The sequence below is a fragment of the Anastrepha obliqua genome, chromosome 2 (assembly GCF_027943255.1).
Source record: "Anastrepha obliqua isolate idAnaObli1 chromosome 2, idAnaObli1_1.0, whole genome shotgun sequence".
NCBI lineage: Eukaryota > Metazoa > Arthropoda > Insecta > Diptera > Tephritidae > Anastrepha > Anastrepha obliqua.
Genome location: NC_072893.1, coordinates 112,724,051 through 112,744,421, shown reverse-complemented (window position 1 = coordinate 112,744,421; position 20,371 = coordinate 112,724,051). Strand labels below are relative to the sequence as shown.

Below are 20,371 nucleotides of genomic sequence, written 5' to 3'. Positions count from 1 at the left end.
TTCTTAATATTTGTCCAAGTGAGCTCTTAGCTAGAGCAGCCTCTTTTTATTATTTTAGTCCCCTGCTCTTTTAGTCCTGCTCCCTTTCTTGTGAATCGGGATAATTAGCGCTGTGAGCTAAGCAGATGGTAATGTTTCTTTGGTATATGAATCTTTGGTATCGTATATCAGAACGCGCTCCATTATAGGTATGTGGATCAGAAAAAACGGTTGTATTGCGACGAATGCAGCCTAGAACTGAGTACGATTTTGAAAGAATAAAATTAATGTGACCTTTAAAAGAAAATTTTGTACCGAATAAAAAAATTACTAAATGCCTCGAGTAGTTTTTGTAAGCCTGTCGTTTGAAGGTTCATTCGCATGTGACCACAAATTGTAAAAACGGCGAAATCAAAAGTGTTGCTGATTTAATTTTCTCGAAATTCAAATTAAATTCCTTTGAATATACGCGAGCACTTGTGGTACGGCACTCATGTACGCTCGGTGAGTTATTATCAAGAATTAAGCTCCTTAAAGGTTCAACGAGGCAGTAAGATGAATTAATTCGCATTTAAATATCGATCCAGTTGCAATCGAAGCGTGTAATTAACCAGCGCAGTTTTTTTTTACAATGATTAGCTATGCCAGTGGTTTTCGCTATCTTCCTCCTTTACCGTTTACATGCTCTTCAAAATAAAAGAAGAAAATATCCATGCAGCAGAGTTTCTAAGCGAACAGAAGCACTCTAACCACAAAACTCGAAGCAAAATTGGCTTACTTGTGCGGTGGCAATGCATGTATGTGTGCCAACTATGTATATGTGTAGGTACTTCTATTAATATATACATACATATATGTGCATGTTTGCTCGTATGTGCGCGTGTACCCAAGGGAACTGCCGGAACTAAGTGTTGAAAGATGCATACTTGGAATTGCAAAAATGCATATACATACATACATACATATGTATATTATATATGTATAACCCCGAGTCGAAGGAGAAGAACACGAAAAAAAGATCGGGGAATAAAACAGTTACAATTAAGCAGGAGAATGAATGAATGTTTGTTTGTGGTTAAGTGACGGGTAGGCAGGTGGTTAAGCAGTGACGCAGACGTGTGCAACCGCTGACAAATACTTACCTACTTAAGTAGGTGAACATACAGGCGTGAATGCATAGAAATGTATGCAAAATATGCACATACATTTGTGAGTGCAGGACATGTAACAATGACAACAACAATTACAAATGCGGCATAGTGGAATAGCGGTGAATGGAGCGCGTTATAGTGCAAATAAATTAAGATGTTGTTGCTATACATACATACGCATGCATACATAGGCGCATATAAGCATGGGTATATGTGTATAAACACTTTGTTAGAGGACTCAAATTACAACACACTTGAACATGTTTCAGCACTTAAAGATTGCGTTGAGTGCAAACTTGGAGTGGGTCGGTTAGTCGCATGCCTGAATCCCGCATTAAAGTTAAGTAAAGTGGATCATCACATACAACCCGTACATAGTACATATAAACAGAGCAGGAATGCAATATGCAAAGAAAACCGGCTTCAATTCGCGAAAGAATACATGACGTGGACTATCCAATCTGACATTCGACTAAATGATTGGCGTTCAGTTGTATTTACTGATGAAAAACGTTTTAATTTAGATGGCACTGATGGATTTCAATATTATTATCACGATTTGCGGAAAGATGAGCTATATTTCAGTCGCCACAATAGCCGAGAAGGGGGAATAATGGTGTGGGGTGCTATCACGTTTTATGGAACAATTGACTTGATTTTTATCGATCAGAAGACGAACAGCGATCGCTTCAAAACATTGTTGGATTTCGTATTTCCAAAATTAAAAGATCTCTTTGGACCAATTTCTTGGATTTTTCAAGAAGACAATGCTCCTATTCATAACTGTCGAGTAGTAAAATCGTTTATTTCGAGTCAAAACGTTAATATCATGACCTGGCCACCATATTCTCCAGATCTTAACGTAATTGAAAATGTTTGGGGCTGGCAACACGGAAGGTATACGAAGGAGGAAAGCAATACGAAGATAAGGAAACTTTAACTGCAGATATTAAACGTGCTTGGAGCGAGATTTCCTTGAACTACATAAATTCCTTGTATCATTCTATGAAGGACCGTATTTATGAAGTTATTACTAACAAAGGAGGCAATACTCATTACTGAAATTATTATTTTTTTTGTTTCAAATAAATCAAATAGTAATTTAAGTTAAAATCCAAATACTTTTCTTATAAAAATTAAAAAGCCAAAGTGCGTCTATTCTAATGACCAAGAAAAATTCGCCTTATTTTGAGTAGCTTTAAGAAAATGTTTGAAAAACACAATTTTGTTAAATATGTATAATCATTTGAATATTATATTTAAAATATCATTAAATAAGAAATGTTTTTGAATATCAACTTCTTTTCTATCGTCCTTTAATAAATAAATATGAAGCAAAGTTGTATGCAACTAAACGTGCGTCTAACCTAAGACCAGCAGTGTATATATATGTACGTATGTGCATGTAACTACATATGTCAATTTATTATATTTACAGAGGTTGGTTTATTAAAAATACAACAAATGAAATATGAGACTAGGAGCGATGTAATATGAATTATGATGTTTTTCTAATATATAGTAGTTTGTTTATTTTCAATTGAGAATGTCATCTACATAAATGTATAATTTATCAAGGAATAAAAACAAAATATGAGACATAGCATTGCAATTTTTAAATATTATTCACTGTCAACGGTTAATGCTTCCAACAACGCCGACGGTAGAGAAAAAACCGCAATACAAGGCAATACAAAGCAAGTATGCACAAATATGTATGCGAGTGTGCTTACATTACTCAATGCTTAGTTTTAGGAGCATGTATGATACTGGAGAGGTGTCATATTAAGTGCTTAAATGCTGATTGGTCACTAACCAACGAATGCTGCAACAAAAAGTACAGTTCAATACCCCACCCAGTCCAATTCGCACCCGTGAGTGTATTTCACGAATTTTAATAAAAAAAGAGAACACAATCACCACACAGAAAATGATTACGAAATTGTGAAATATGCTCAGTGCTCAGTAGAAATGCAGTATTTTTTAATTAAAAACTAAATGCAGTCATTTCTTTACTAATTTTACTCAGCAATTTTTGCCTCATACATATTAGCTTGGGGAAAAATAAGTCCATTTTTTCGCGGCACATGACTGTAGTGATCGATATGTCGTAAAGTATCGATCAAACAATTTAAAGTTAAGGCTCGTTGTCAAGGTGACATTTCACACTAAAAAAAATTCTTTGTTGTGTTTTGTTGCTCCATTCAGTTGTGAGTTACAGGGTGTAACAATGGAAGTCAACAAAGAGAAGATTCGTTACATTTTAGAGTTTTTCTTTGATAGAGGAGAAAATGCAAGCCAGGCCAACGAAATTTTGAATGGTGCTGATACTGTAACAGCTAATTATGACCAATTTTGGTTTGGTTGATTCCGTTCAGGCATATTTGATGTTAAGGAAAATGTCGATAAAATCACAGAAATAATCGAATTTGATCGGCCTGTTAGTAGTCGTAGCATTACCCAGGAGCTAAAAATCGATCTTAAAACCACTTTAATAGTTTGCGCAAAAATTTTACGCCAAAATAATGGATTTCTTTTTGCCCAAACTAATATATCGGGTGTTTTCTTTAAGTGCCTGAGAACTATCGATATCGATAACTATGGTTTGATAGTTGAAAATGGCAAACTGTGTTGACATTTTTGTTCAGTAAGGTTCAGTTTCGTTTAACGTCAGAACAAAGCTTCCGAATTGTGGAAAATTACTTTGAAAAAAAAAAAAAAATCTGTTCGTGAAGTTCATAGAGCATTGGCGGTATCATCGGTCTTTCTTTCCTTTGACATGAGGAAGGAGCTGCCGTTACAGTAAATGGTTAGCACTATCGAGCCATGCCAACTGAATTTATGTTTCCCAAAATTAATCAGCTAAACATCAACGACATTTGATTTGAACAAGATGGCGCAACTTGACATATAGATCGGATACTATATTCAAAAAATAAATGCCATGAATTTATTTTATTTATAATAAAAAATATATTAATTTTAAAAGTAAATTAAAAACGAATTTATTTCATTTATAATAAAAAATAAATTTATTTTATTTATAATAAAAAAATAATTCATTCAAGCAATATTTCTGTTTTATGATAACATTTCAAATTCTGAACATCTTAAAAAACACCCGATAATTGGCGCGTACCCCCTCCGCTTCCATAGATGTTTGGTCGTATTTTTCTTCAATTTGTCGTGTATAGTACGTCATTATTTTGTGATACAAATAGAGGGGGACCTACATTTTTATCGATGACAATGGTTTTTACGAGAAACTATCTCATGGCAGAACTAAACTTTGTCACTGTTCACTGTCGAGCGCCAGCGACTATTAGCAAAAAGAAAATTTCCTATTATCTGGTGTTTCAGGCTCACAATGGGTTTCGAACTCGGACGCTGCCGACTGGTGGTCATGCGATACTTTACTTTACAGCGTCTACCGCGTTGCCAATTTCAAAAACTAAAGGCCTTGGCTGGTAAAAAAATATTTCGAAAAGATTTTTTAATCCACAGTAAACTATTTTGAAGCAAGAAAGACGTTGGCTACACCTTCTTTGCTCCTTTCTTATTAATCAACAAAATCTATTTGTAACAACATATCCTTAAAAAAAGTTAGATATAGATTTTTTGTTTTAAATTTGTTATTTATTTACTTTTTTGCCTTAAACAAGGAATTCAACTCGAAAACAAAAATGCTTCATTTCGACTCAGTTTTGGAAAGTAATTTTTAAATTACAACTAAAAACAAAAATAATGAGTTTCAAATACCTATATGTTTGCAATATTTCAAAATTATTAAAGCAATTTTTTTTTAATAATTATAATTCGTTTATTTTAAATCAAAGCCTAACCACAAAATTCATATAAAAATGGTTTTCTTAAATGAATCCAAATTTCAATTACATTCATATTTAACGTTTTATTTAGCTTTTGCATTGGATTTAAAAAGTTGTCCGTCCACATCACTCGCCTCCCGTGCCACCACCAGCAACTGCCCATTTATTTTCTCATTTAAATCCATAGCCTGCAGTGCGCGTACTTGCTGTTGTCTCTCATCAAAGACAAATACACTATAACTCACACCATACAGACCAAAGTTCAAGTCCACCTCAGCATATAATTCGGGCAGCGTAATAAATTCGCCCGTTGCGGTATTCTTCAAACCCACACTCGCACTTCTACTCCGCTCATAACGGGGTGAGAATACATCGGCGAGTATTATACGGGTATGAGAGTGCAGACGATTTTCCTCTGCTGTACAAATAGTCAGTTCTAAATCGATACCCTTCACATTAGCAATCTCATTGATAATGGGGTGCCTTTTGCATATATTTTCCTCACTATATTCCAATAGTTCCGATTTTATAGCAGCTTTAATCAAGCTTTTGTGCTTAACAACAATTTCTGTTAGCTCTTTAGCTGTTGTTTTGCTCGACTCATTGTTTTTCGTATTATTCGTTTCAATTGCGCGATAGAAAATCACCACCTCATCTGTCGGTATTAGCTTCGCTTTCTTCTTTAGCTTTTGTATACGATTTATGATTTCACGCGCTAATCCCTCCTCCAATAACTCCGCGGTTGGTGTCATATCCAATAGTACGAGTATATCATTTTCACTATGCGCTTCCAAGTTGGTTCCTACATTTTTCGAAACACAATAAATTAGCCGCACTTCCGAGAGTTCAATACGTTGATTGCATATAGTGAAGTAGCCGTTGGATACATGGGTTTGTATCTCCTCATCGGTAAGTGATTTTAAAGCAGCCATTATAGATTTGAAGTCGGCTTTTAGGCGTTGACCCAGTGTCTGAAATAAAAAGTAATGAAAATAAACAGGATTTATTTATTTTGTGGCACTAAAATAAATAAATAAAAAAGTAATAGAGTTAAGTTCACGGCATAAAGTATCTAAGGGGTAAATTCCTTTACAACTTTCAAATATCGTTGTTTTCTTTTGCTTAAACATTTTTTGTAGAAGAATAAATCCATTATTTTCTCTGCAGATGGCTGGAGTGATCGATATCTCGTAAAGTATCGATCAAACAATAGGTCTGCTCATGAAGTAAATAGTTTGCAACAAATTATCACGTTTTGATGTTCATGTACTGAAAAAACTTGCAAAGTAGGGGAAAGTGAGAGAGCAAAATTACATTTCATTTTAAGGGGAAGTTGCAAGTTCTTACTAAATAGATAAATTTTTACTTGTAAGAGTTTGAGAGTGAGAAAAACAGCTGATCGCAAAGTAAAAATAAACACGAATTAAATTTAGCGAATTGCAATTGTTGATGGATCGTTCTTCATCTGACAGCGATGATGATATGTAACAAATTATTGTGGAGAAAATAAAATCATGTGATTCCGAAGCTCGTTATTTTTCATTTTATTTCCTTTATTTATTTTTTGTTTTTTCATTTGTGAAGAAAATTTTTTTTCATTTTTTTTTATCTTCATAAAGTAAAACATAAAAATTTTGTGTTTATTGCGCTTCTGAATAAATAAATGAATAAAGAAAAAATAATATAAAAAAATTAAAATAATTTCCATAAAAAAAATTAAAAACAAATAATTTTCATAAAAAAAAGTAACATAAAGAAAAGAAAATATTTGAAAATTTTAGGTTTGTATTTTTATTTTATAAAATGTTTTAAACTTTGAGTAACATGAAAAGTGAAAAAAATTAAATTTCTGTGATTTTTTTGGCAAATAATTTAATCAGCTATTCGTAAAACATGCAAATTGTACTGGTTTTGCGTTCATGCACTTTTTTGATATTTTTTTCTCTTTGGGAGCGAATTCTGGGAAATTAAGGCCAGGTTACCCTTGATTTGTGTGCTTTTTTAAATAAACTTTATTCATAGTACAAAATATATTTATTAATCAATTTTTTTACATGTGAAAAAACAAATATTAAATTGCTTAAAAAAATTTTTTTTTTTTTTTTTTTTTCAAATGGTGGCTTTCAAAATGGCTGCTAAATTTTAGCTGATTCGTAGTTGGATGCCATCATATCTCGAAAACGAATTATCTGAAAGTAAAAAATCAAACGGTTTCATCTTCTGTATTGAATTGGTTATGACCGCAAGCAGAATCAAATATTTTTAATAAAAAAAAACAAAATGGCGGACTTTTGAATTTTTTGCCACTATTTTTTCACTTTTAATTGTTTATAACTTTTTTAAATAACAATAAATGTTTGTGATTCTGCTTGCGGCTATAACCAATTCAATACAGAAGATGAAACCGTTTGATTTTTTACTTTCAGATAATTCGTTTTCGAGATATGATGGCATCCAACTACGAATCAGCTAAAATTTAGCAGCCATTTTGAAAGCCACCATTTGAAAAAAAAAAAAAAAAATTTTTTTAAGCAATTTAATATTTGTTTTTTCACATGTAAAAAAATTGGTTAATAAATATATTTTGTACTATGAATAAAGTTTATTTAAAAAAGCACACAAATCAAGGGTAACCTGGCCTTAAATTACTGGCAAGCTACTCAATAATATTTACATGAACAGACCTAATTTAAAGTTAATGCTCGCTTTCAAGGTGACATTTCATACTAAAAAATTCGATTTTTGTTTGTTCCATTCTGAAGTGAGTTACAGGGTATTCGCAATGGAGGTCAACTTAGAGAAAATTCGCTACACTTTATAGTTTTTCTTTGATAAAAGCGAAAATGCATGCCAGGCCGCTGAAATTGTGAATGGTGTTTATAGTGTCAATACTGTAACAGCTAATTACGTGCATTTTCGTGGTTTTTGTCGATTCCGTTCAGGTATTTTTAATGCTAAAGAAAATTTCGGCAACGTCGATAAAATCACAGAAATAATCGAAGTTTACCGGTATGTTAGTAGTCGTAGGCATTGTACAAAAATGCAAGTAAAAATACTCTTCTTATTTTTTAACAGGCAGGCTTTTTGCTTGCGCGTTTTGGCGAGGACCACTTTTTATGCGTCGGCGTGGTCTTCGTTCGCTATAAAACTGGGTCGTTCCGGTTACGAAGAACCGGCTGTCGTGGGAACGCAAGCTTCAGGTCTTTGGCACTGCTGTTTAAGAAGCTACCATGGCTCCTTGGCTCCACACAAGATCTACTCAGATTTTTTCAGAGGCCGGGTAGATTTAACGAAAATTAAAAAGGGAACCCGAGTGCGGTACAATGGACTTAATGTTGTCTGAGTGCTGTACTTGCTAGTTGTCCCGACAAAAACAAAAGTATTGGCGGGGTTGCTATGGCAAATTAAAATTTGTATGGTAACATGAAAAACAATAGACTATCGACAAAAAAAAAAATAACATTAAAATCAATGAAAAATTTACAAAAACAAAAATAAAAAAATATATTAAAAACAGTAGAATATTAACAAAAAAAAAAAAGAAAATAATATTAAAAACAGTAGAATATTAACAACAAAAAAATAGAAAATAATATCTTTGACTAGGAAAATTTACAATAACAAATATTTTTAGTATATTTCTTAGTTATAATAATGCTTCTTATTGAGAAATATCTGAATTTTTACCTAATTTTTTAGGCTTTTTAATAGGATTTTCTAAGAAATTTAAGGGAACCCAATGGTCTAGAAATTTCAAAAAATCGATTTTTTGTTTTTTTCGATATTTCGAAAGTATATAAATACTTTATAATAATATAAATTTTCATGCGGAAATTCCCAATATTACAGCTTCTACAGCCCATTAACTAGGTAAAGTGCGGTCCGCGCGCTCCTGTACCTCAAACTTTAAACTCATTTATCTCGAAACGATTTTTTTTGGCTTGAACTGAAAAAAAACCCGATTTTAAGAGTGTCAAACTCAAAACCGCGCCATTTTGTAAATTTTTTTTCAAGTACGGGATATAGCTACACTCATACTAATTTTAATTAATTTATTTTTTTTTTCGGTTTTTGTATTTCAGTTAAATAGAAGAGCCAAAATGGACAACACCGTCCAGGTCTAATTTTTCGGGAGGGTCAACTTCAGCGCCATTTTTAAAATTATTAAAATTAAAAAAAAAAAACTTTTTGTATGTACAAGAAGTTAAATAAAAAGCCTAAAAATTTTAAATCTTGTTTTTAAGTTTTTTGTATTGTAAAAAAAATTCCTGGAAATACTCTAAATTTTCGAGCTCTAGACCACCGGGATCCCTTAATAATTTTTTATGCACCCTTGTTACATGCGCATTTTTTGACAACCAAGCCATTTTCGCAAAACAAAAATTAAAAATAATGGATTATTTAGATTTAGTGTAAAAGTTTTCAATTTTAATTAATTAATTAATTTTTTTTGGTTTTTGTATTTCAGTTAAGTAGAAGAGTCAAAATTGACAACACCGTCCAGGTCTAATTTTTCGGGAGGGTCAACTTCAGCGCCATTATTAAATTATTAAAATTAAAAAAAAAAAAAAAACTTTTTGTATGTAAAAGAAGTTTAATAAAAAGCATAAAAAATGTTTTTTGTATTGTAAAAAAAATTCCTGGAAATACTCTAAATTTTCGAGCTCTAGATCCCTTAATAATTTTTTATGCACCCTTGTTACAGCGCATTTTTTGACAACCAGCGGAGTGTGTTTACTTATGGATCTGCACAATGGTCGTAGCATTGCCCAGGAGCTAAAGATCGATCATAAAACATTTTCAAGCCATTTTAGCAAAACAAAAATTAAAAATAATGGATTATTTAGATTTAGTGTAAAAGTTTTCAAATTTAAAATCTTGAAAATCTCGCACAATTGACGGGACGTGTCACTTAAAACCTAATCAACCGATTTTTTTCCAAATTGACATAAATCGATTTTTATAACATTGCTTTTTATATCAGTCTACAGCTTTCAAATTTTCAAGTTTAAAGTAGTAATGTTTTAAGTTTAAAGTGGCAAAAACCAAAAAAAAGGTCAAAATAAAGATTTCGTTAAGTTTAAAATTTAGAGTTCTTCAATTTTTTAAATAAATTACATATTTTCAGAATCTTATAAAGTGAAATTTTAATATTCAATAATGGAATTTTTTTCGGCAAAACTTTCCTTTACTACCACGATATATTTGAATGGGGGGCGGAGGGGGAGGGGGCGTGGCACCACCCACCACGCCCATTAGAAAGAGCAAGGTCACACCATTATAACTGTGAAAGTCCCAACCTCCTAGGGTCCCTATAGAACCCCCAGGAGAAGTTTAAAAATTAGGTTTTATCCGACCACATTTGCAGTTTGTACTGAAATACAGTTGAAGAGAAGAGAATACAGCAGTCGGCAACCCAGCAAGCACTTATGAAAATGTTGTTTTATAGTAAAAGTTATGAGTGCCGATGGCGAAAATTTAGGCGATTTTTATTCCAAATTTTCAGCATTTGTAAAAATATTTGTTTTTGTAAAATATATGTATATTTGAAAGCAAAAAAGGGCCGCAGGCGAAAATTTGGACTAAAAATCGCGCGATTTTTATTCCAAATTTTCAGTATTTGTAAAAATATTTGTTTTTGTTATATATGTATATGTATATTTGAAATCAAAAAAGCGCCCCTATAAATAATAAAAATAATAATATAAGAGTTATTCCCTTTAGGTTGACTGGGTTTTTCTCATTTCGCTTTGTTCTTCTCTCTCTCATCGTTCGTAATAATAAAATTTGTAATAATAAAATTCTAATAGAATTTGTAGTATTATTTAGTGAAAATAACTTTAAATCAAATCTTCAATTAATAAAGAGTGTTTATAAGTGAATTCGTTACTTTTCTGTGTTTGTATTTAAGTGAAATAAGCTTCTGTAATAGGGCATTTTTTCAAGCTTATGCAAAAAAGGTGCATTTTTAACGTTGAATATTGCTATTAATTCTTAATTTTAATTTATAAAAAGTAATATAAATCAAAAGGCTGATATAGTGACTACATTTACGTGTTATAATTTTTAAATTCGGTCCACGCATTTAGACATTATAAGCAAATATATCGTGGTAGAAAAGGAAAGCTCAGCCTTTTTTTCCTTTCGAACCAACCAAAAAACTGTCAGAAGTCAATCCAAAAATAAGATCGTAACGCTATTTTTTGTTCTTATAGCCGTCAGCGGCGTTAATCGGGATTAACGACTAATTCGGCATTAGCTCAGGAGTTAAGTGCAACTTAACTTGATTCTCATAATTTAGGCGGATTATAGGAATTTTCGATGGTAACATTGCGGCAAAATGACAGTTAATATCTATTGTGAATGAAGAATAATCGAACTTTTAAAGAGAAGAACAAGAGAGTGGATGCAGTTTGTACGTTTGCACTAAAACGTTTGAAATTTCATTAATTGTTTGGTATTGCGGAGCAGCTTGAGAAATAGTAATTTAAGATTTTTTTTAAATAAACAATTATTTTCTAGTATTACGGCAGCTAACAAGCGTATTTGTCGACGAAGGGATAAAAATCGATTTTTTTTTTTGCATGTTATTGTAGTAAAACATTTCAAAAATACCGTGTTAAAATTTTAAGTCAATCCGAGCAAAACTTTTTAAGTTATAGAGCATAAAGCCGAGCCGCCTCAAACATCTGCCGAGACGCAGCAGTTGCGCGCGTAGTCCGTTACAAACTTTAAACGCGGTTTTCTCGAACCTTTTTTTTTTAAGTGCGTAGTCATTGGCATTTGAAAACTACTCAACCGATCCTTTTGAAATTTTGCACACATATTTTACATATAAAAAACCTCCCCGCAACGTTTTTTTTCGCCATTTTTTTTTTATATTAAGGTGGTTTTACACCTACAAAATGGCGGCATTTTTTCGTCAAAAATCACTTTTTACTTCAAACGACTACCAAATGGCTGAAAATGAAAATAAATCGTCAAAATAAACGTTGGGGGGAAGTTTAACTCATACTTTAACTAAATTATTCGATTTTTTTGATTTCAGATGATTCTACGCTAAGATATGCTGACTACTGCAAAATGTATTTTTGAAAAGACGTCTACGTAAATGTGCTCTCATTCGCTCATTTTGCAATATTTTTACATGAAAACTTTATCAAATATTCTTGAAATGTTCTTTTATAATATGCAACAACTTTTAATAAACTGACTTGAACCGTTTCGCTACAATAAATTCATGAAAAAAGTGTTTTTTTTAGCGTTTATCCCTTACTCCCCCCCCTTAATGTATTCATGCATATTCCTACCTTATGATCCGGTTCTGCACGCAACGTAACACCATATTTCTGCTTCTCAGAGCTGAGTGTCAATTTTCGAACATTCAACTCGCTAAGTATGAAATCTGACAGACTATCGATGGCTGCTAAACTATGTGGATCACTGTGAATTACGATGATTTCTGAGAGCGGACATTTCAGAGGCATTGTACGGCGATCACGCATGACACGACCCAATTCGATAACTGTCTGCATCAACGACACCGATTTCTCGATGTCAAGACGTATGGATTTCGAATTAACCTGTGGCATTAATTGGTGATGAACTGAAGTTGTGCCTGCAAAGGTGGCACTGTTCGGATCAAAAGGCAGAATGCGCTGGTAAATGTATTCGGAGAGAAATGGCGTAAAGGGTGCTAGCAGATGAACCAGTGCAAAGAGCACGGAATAGAGTGTATCCAAGGCTTGAAGACAATCGGTTTCACCTTGATCACCTCTGAGTCGGCGGCGATTCAAGCGAATGTACCTTGGAAGTGTAGGAAGAAAAAGTTTAGTTGTTGTTGTTGTTAAAAAACGAATAAATTGGAAACTCACCAGTTGGTTAACTGATCTATGAACTTAGTCAAACGAGGCACCACAGTATAGAGATGATATTGTTTCATCTCTTTGGCGAAGAATTCAACTAGAGACTCCTTCACAGAAACTATCCAAATATCCAGCAAGGTGGCGTGCTCCAGTGACTGCAAATGTCGTTCTTTGTCATATTGATAACGTGCCAGACCGCGCAGATCTTCCTTCTCGTAACGCGCAATATTTTGCAACAAGAAGCGATAAGTATTGTAGAGTGGCAGGAAAACGTCTTTAATGATCTCACGCACACCTTCCTCCTTGAAACGCAAGTTCTCGGCGCGCACCACTGGCGAGTTGATTAAGTACAGGCGTAGGGCATCAGCGCCATATTTTTTCACCACTTCCATGGGATCAGGATAGTTTTTCTTACGTTTTGACATTTTCTGACCATCAGCAGCCAGGACAAGTCCATTCGCAATTAAGTTCTTAAAGGGCACTTTATTGAAAAGCGCCGTGGAAATAACCAAGAGTGTGTAAAACCACCCACGTGTTTGATCAATGCCCTCGGCAATGAAATCAGCCGGAAAATTACGCATGAAACTATGGGAATTTTCGAAAGGAAAATGTTGTTGAGCAAATGGCATTGAACCGGACTCGAACCAGCAATCGAACACAGCGTTAATGCGACGAAGTGGTGGATGACCTGGTATGGCGGACGGGATTTCGATTTCATCGACCGTCTCACGGTGCAAATCTTCAATACGTTTGCCAGATAATTCCGCCAATTGCTCAATGCTGCCAACGCAAATGATTTCATCGCCACTGGCTGAGCGCCATATGGGGATGGGTGTGCCCCAATAGCGATTGCGACTTATCTGGAAATATGAATAATGAATATATAAAAGACATGCAGACAAATATGCTGAGTATTGAGGAAAAAAGTGGAATGAAGTTATCGAAAAAAAGCAACGGTAATAAATGTATACCACAAACAACAATGCAGCAAATAAACTTACCGCCCAATCGCGCGCTTCTTTCAGCCAATTACCAAACCGCCCATCTCGCACGTTCTCCGGCACCCAATGGCTTTGCGCGCTGCACTCGCGCAAGTTCTGCGACATATGCTCGACACGCACGAACCAAGAGGGCACTGCCTTATAAATCAAAGGTGTATCCGAACGCCAACAGTAGGGATAACTATGTTTAACTTGTCCTACTGAAAATAGTGTGCCGAGCTGCTTAAGTTTCGCTATTATCTGCTTATCAGCATCCTTAACATATAGACCAACGAAATCTGTGATTTCTGCCGTGAAACGTCCCACTTCGTCCAGTGGACAAATGGGCGTACTGGATTTCGTTATAATGCCCGCATTTAGGCATATGCGATAATCGTCTTCACCAAAATAGGGCGCATTGTGAACTATACCGGTACCGGAGTCTGAGGTCACATAGTCGTCGACAAGTACACGAAAAGCATTCACTGCTGCACCTTTTTCGAGGAAATAGGGAAATGGTGGTTTATATGAAGTGTTGGCTAATTTCTGACCGGGAAATTTATCCACAATCTCATAATCATCCTCGGTTTTGTAGACGGAACTTAAGCGAGACTCAGCCAAAATATAAAAGCGTTGACTCTTCTTATCGAGAACCTGAAAATAAAATTAATATTAATAGAAAGTTCAACAATACGCTTTAATAAAATATTTCTTTTAATTTCCTTAATAAATTAATATATATCGAACCGATGGTATTTATTATACAGTAGAAGCCCGATAAGTACAATTGGAAAATTTCAGCAATGATTGCACTTAGCGAAAAATTGCACTTTTGCGAATTTCTCCTGTGGATCGAGGAATACCTAGGGAAAAGTATTTTAACTCTATTCAATGCAATTAATGAGCTCAAAAGGTCGATATTCAAGAAAAATGAACACATATTTATTGAAATTAATACAAAGAGATCAATGCGGAAGGACATATGAGTGTGTGCTCCAAAATTCAATTATTTTTTTGGAAAAACTTTGTTATTTTCGATCGCGTTTTCTCGTAACTCTTTTCAAGTGCTTTTGATCGGATATCATGCAAACAAGCGATCTGATTGAATGACAGTACATCGTTCTGTTTACCCCATTTCAAAATTGTATTGACACAGCCAAAAATCGATTCATGCTGGACTTTTTAGGTTGTTTCTTCTTGAGTAGTATCTTCGGGTTCATTGGCTTCACTATCACCTTCATCTATTCCTAATTCCAAAACCCAATTGCGGATTTCATCTGTGTCTGCTCCACCCACATAGTTTTCGACCATCTCATTTAACCGTTGTAATCCTCCAACAAGAAGGGGGTCGTCAATTTCGATATCCAATGGCATATCGTCTGGATTAGATTCAATAATCACCTCAACTGTTGGGCTTGTACCCAATACGCTTTTCCAGCATTTAGCGATCGTTTCAGGGAGCAATTTCCCCCATGCTTGGCTCAACATGATCACGGCGGTTTTCAAATCAATTTTTTTCAATAGTTCATGTAATGAAGAATCTTTTTCACTAATTATGGTTTCCATTAGCAATGTTTTGTATTGAATTTTCGTCAAGTTAGTAACACCTCGAACCATTGGCTGTAAAATCGCTGTGCAATTGGCCGGAAAATACATCACTTCGATCTCACCACAAACTAATTCTTCTTCGGGCGGATGAGATGGGGCTTGATAGATCAAGAGTAATGCTTTGGGTGGAACATCATTTTCTTTGGAGAATTTTTTCACTTCTTCGACAAAATTATCAAAGAACCACTTTTTAAAAACATCCCGCATCATCCAAGCAGTCTTGTTGCTAGCATAATTCACCGGTAGACGAAAATTTTTAAAACAAAGCGGATTCATAGATTTGCCGATCGTTAATGGTTTTATTTTGTGGCTGCCATCACCATTTGCACACAAAAGAACACTGATTCGATCCTTTGAAACTTTGTTGCCTGGAGCACTCTTTTCATCGTTCGAAACGTAGGTTTTATTTGGCAAAAGTTTCCAAAAGAGCCCCGTTTCATCAGCATTATATATTTGTGATGTTACATATCCTTTTTCAGCGATTTTCGCCGTCAATTTTTCCTTAAATGGCTCAATGGCTTCTGGATCACAAGATAATGATTCACCAGTCACAGTCAAATAGCGAAGTCCGAAGCGTTTCTTGAATCGCGAAAACCATCCATCACTTGCATTGAATTGTTCTCCATCCTTTTTTATTTCATCAAATATTTTAATGCTTTGCTTTTCAATATCAAGCTAGAAACAGGAGCATTTCGTCACCGCTGATTCATGAAAAACTGGTACAAACGCTTCTCGAGCTCTGGATGATTGCCAAACCGCAAAGTTTTCCGTTTATTTCCAAGTGAAAATGAATTGTATGCATTTCCTTTTAATGAACGGGATTGTTTTTTTATTCGGCAAATCGTTGCCCAATCAACTTTGTATTCGAATGCAAGATCTCGTTGTTTAACGCCTTTTTCAATTTTTTGGAGAATCTCATCTCTTTCTTTCAATGTAACAAAATGTAGATTCTTTTTCACTTTTCCCATGATTTTATTTGATGAAAGCAAAAAAAATTGATTCAAACTCCGAACGATTGTTTTACTCTCAAGAACCAGCTTGAAACTAACGCGTGTTGAATGTCACAAACGATTCGATGCCATATTTTATGACATCAGCGCTACAATTTTACAGTTATTTGTAAAAATCAAAAATCACAAAGCGTGAGAACAGTGTTTTTGGTCGCAATAATTCCGAGAACCATAACTGTGCATAGCTATAAAGCTGTGTCTTCGCGCGTGATGAACGCAAATACATTGCCGTATTAAGTAAAAAATTTCTTCGAACAAGAATTCTTTTGCGACCGAAAATTGCAATTTTTTATTGCTTTTTTCGTGTTTTCTATGGACTCAAAATCGAATTGTACCTTCCGCGAAATTGCAGTTATCGGTAGTGCACTTATCGGGCTTCTACTGTAAATATTATAAATAACAGCCATCAGGTATAAAGTTTTATAGCTGATTAACTCTTGGTGTAATAAAGTGCTTGAGCATATCTCAAGTAGCTCAAAAATCTTGCTGATTTTTGATCTTTTTTTTTTGGCTTTTTTGCAATACTCTCACATTCTCCATTGAAATAAATGCACACACACATACATACCTTCACATAAATGAAATTTGGATTAACCGCACAAGCATAATTTGATGGCAACGTCCAAGGTGTAGTTGTCCATATGAGAATATAGGTATTCTCCATATTGAGTGTCTCAAAAGCCACCACCACGCAAGGGTCTACCACCTCTTTGTAATTCTGACCCGATTCGAAATTTGACAGTGCCGTTGTGCAGGCTGTGGAATATGGCATCACTTTGACACCCTCATAGACGAGCCCCTTATCGTAGAGTTGCTTGAAAACCCACCAAATCGACTCCATGTACCATGGATAGAGTGTTTTGTAATCATTTCGAAAATCAATCCACCGCCCCATACGCGTCACCACCTCCTCCCATTCTTTGGCATAACGCATAACAATCTTGCGACATTCAGCATTGTATGTGGCAATACCCATCTTAGCCACATCTTCTGGTCCACGTATATTCAATTGTTTGTCAATTTCAAACTCCACCGGCAAACCATGACAATCCCAGCCAAAGCGGCGCTCCACATGATAGCCTTGTTGGTAGGCATAACGCGTCACAATGTCTTTGATTGTGCCAGCTAAAATGTGACCATAATGCGGCAGACCGGTGGCGAATGGAGGGCCGTCGTAGAAAGTGTATCTAAATGAGGAAATTATAGTACAACGTGTGAGACAGCTGGCTTCATCAACATACACACATATAAACGAGTACATATATTTTCGCTTACCGTGGCCTGTGCTCGGATAGTTGCATGCAATGCTCGAAAGTTTTTTCTCTTTGCCAGATTTCCAATATATTCTGCTCTTCAGTTGGAAAGTGGATTGTCTCCGGTACGCGTTCAATATCATTGCTATGCAAATGCTTAGAAGCAGTTGTGATTTTGCTATTAATCACCATTTTAAGCGTTCAAGCATCCAACTAAACCATTCACTGAAGAAAATGTATAGCGACTGTCAGTCCCTATTGACACTTATAGTTTATACTCGTGGGTTGAAATTTGACTAGCTGGCAAATACTCGTATGTATGACGTAATAGTGTGCTTTGTTGCGAATACCGACTTTTGTTGTAAATATGCACTTGTATAGCCGGCGTAAACTAATAATAAAACGAGAGTGTGTTTGACTAACTGCAGAATTAAGTGCTCTGCTAGTCCAGACTTATATTTTAATCAACTTTCATAGAAACTTGTAGGTTTTTACACAGTACGTCCACACAAGTGCACCGGCGATATTTTCTAAGGTCTATGTTTATAATTTGACGTTTTACTTATTTGCTCGCTTTGCAGCGTTTCCATATGCTTTACATTTCGACGGAATATCTATTTTGTATGGTATATTTGGAGGAATATTTGTCAAAATAGGTGGAAAAATGATATGGCAGCATGTTTCTCTCACCGCTCTCAATTTATGCAAAATACATGCGCCTTGTAAAAGACAAAACTTATAGGAATCCAAAATCTCAGAGAGCACTGTTATTATTTCAGAGAGCTATATTTTCTAACCAGAAGCACGTGTTGCTGGTACATAATTTGGCAATTGCATATGTATAGGCATGCAGGAAATCTGATTCATTCTTGCTAGTGATGGAAAAATCTGTTGAATAATGTGTAGTGAAAGTAACTGCTTTTATATTCAATTATTTTATACTCTTTGGAAGATTTAGTAAAATTTGTAACTATACAGATCTTTGTTATTATTATAATTTTATTATTGTTAATATCATCATTATCATATTTAATTATTGTTTGTGTTATAACTGTTTTTATTATTATTATTGATTTTACATTAATTATTATTATTAATTCTAGTTTTTAATAACATTTTTTTGTGTGCATATTTACTACTACAGTCGTGTCTGGATAAACTGAACACCTCGATATAGTGAACGCTGAGTTTTTTACACGAATTGCTCTAGAGAACATTCAAAAACCTTTATTAAATTTTGAAAAGCAATAAAAAAAGAAACACGCAAATAATTAGAAATGAAAGCGGGTATTGTAATTGCAATTTGGCTGCTGTTATTTTACGCTAGGACAGTGCTTGATTTTTTGTTTTTGTTAACCCTTTCGCGATATTGTTGCCATATGGCAACAGTAAACTTTAAAAGGCCGTCAACACTCTCTTGTAAAAAATATCAACTTTTTTGCTACATATTTTCAAAAATTGAAGTTTAATGGTTAAAAAAAAAAAATTGAAGTTTAAAATAAAATAAATAATAACCGCCCATTATATATCGGTAATACAACATTTTTAAAGAAAGCCTTCTGGCATATAGCACTTCACTCTGAAATTTGTATTTTGCATTTTTAGATTTTTGAGGCATTTTGGGCAAATGTTTTCAACAATTTTTGAACAAAGTATATAGAAAAATGTTCAATCTGTCATTTGGCATATAAATATTTTTTCGCTCGCAACTTTAAAAGCTGTGCTAATTTTTAAAACTAAGCTTGTTGCCATATGGCAACAAATTTCTCGTAAGGTGTTAACTGCATTAGATTGCAGAAGAAGTTTATTTGCGATTGAAACGAATACAAAACATTTGTTGCCAAATGGCAACATTAAAAAAAAAGCACTTAACAAAAAAAATAAAAAAAAAAAATTTATTTGTATTGTTATTGGTCCTAAAATAAATACTCAGACAAAAATTTGGATTTTTTGGATGGCGCAATAAAAAGATGTAGCGAAAGGGTTAAGTGCAAATCGTTTGGTGAAGAAAGTAAAAAAGTTTCAGAATGGTAGTAAATTGATAACATCATCTGCATTTTGTACTCTCTCTCCTCACTAGCAAAACAGCAACACTAGCGTCAGTTGGAAGCTAAGGCTAATCAATGCGTGCGTTAAATCTGTGTTGTTATATGGGTGCACCACTTGGAATCACAAAGGGCCTCCCGTTCAAACGACAGTCGGTTCTACGTAACCGCAACGACCCGGATTTATATCCGGCCAACGACTGTCACTTCAGCAGCATTCCTCGCATTTGCACGGGAAATGTTTATGCTGCTACAACAACAACAACACGCCTCCAAACTTCCATCAACTGCTGCCTCCGACGCACACTACGATTCTTCTGGCGCCGAAAAAAAGGAACTCCGAGTTGCTTAGGGTTGCCAATCAGATCGAGATTGCCTGTGAAGTGCGAAGAAGGAAATGGCAATGGATTGGTCACACACTTCGAAAGGATGACGGCAACTTGGTCAAGCATGCGTTATGGCGGAACCCGTTCCAACAAGTAGGATGTTCAGCTGGAAGATGGTGAAGATCCATCGAATCCGAAATGTCAACTCTTATCATGGAATTGAGGGTCATAACGCCCTATGCTATACAAGGAGTTAAAGAGAGGTAATATCATATTATCTCTTACCCTCTTAGAAAAAGCGATTATTTATTCTAATGATCTCTGGAA

General features: G+C 34.6%; 1 protein-coding gene across 1 annotated transcript; it reads right to left on the bottom strand.

The window, feature by feature from the left end:
* Nucleotides 1–4,922: 4,922 nt before the first annotated feature.
* On the bottom strand, nt 4,923–18,219 carry LOC129237197 (isoleucine--tRNA ligase, cytoplasmic). Its single transcript, XM_054871714.1, has 6 exons — nt 17,696–18,219; nt 16,989–17,607; nt 13,824–14,456; nt 12,832–13,682; nt 12,268–12,763; nt 4,923–5,928 (listed from the first exon to the last, which is right to left on the bottom strand). Exons 1-6 carry the CDS (start codon nt 17,863–17,865, stop codon nt 5,041–5,043), a joined length of 3,657 nt encoding a protein of 1,218 aa, XP_054727689.1. The 5' UTR covers nt 17,866–18,219; the 3' UTR covers nt 4,923–5,040.
* Nucleotides 18,220–20,371: the final 2,152 nt, after the last annotated feature.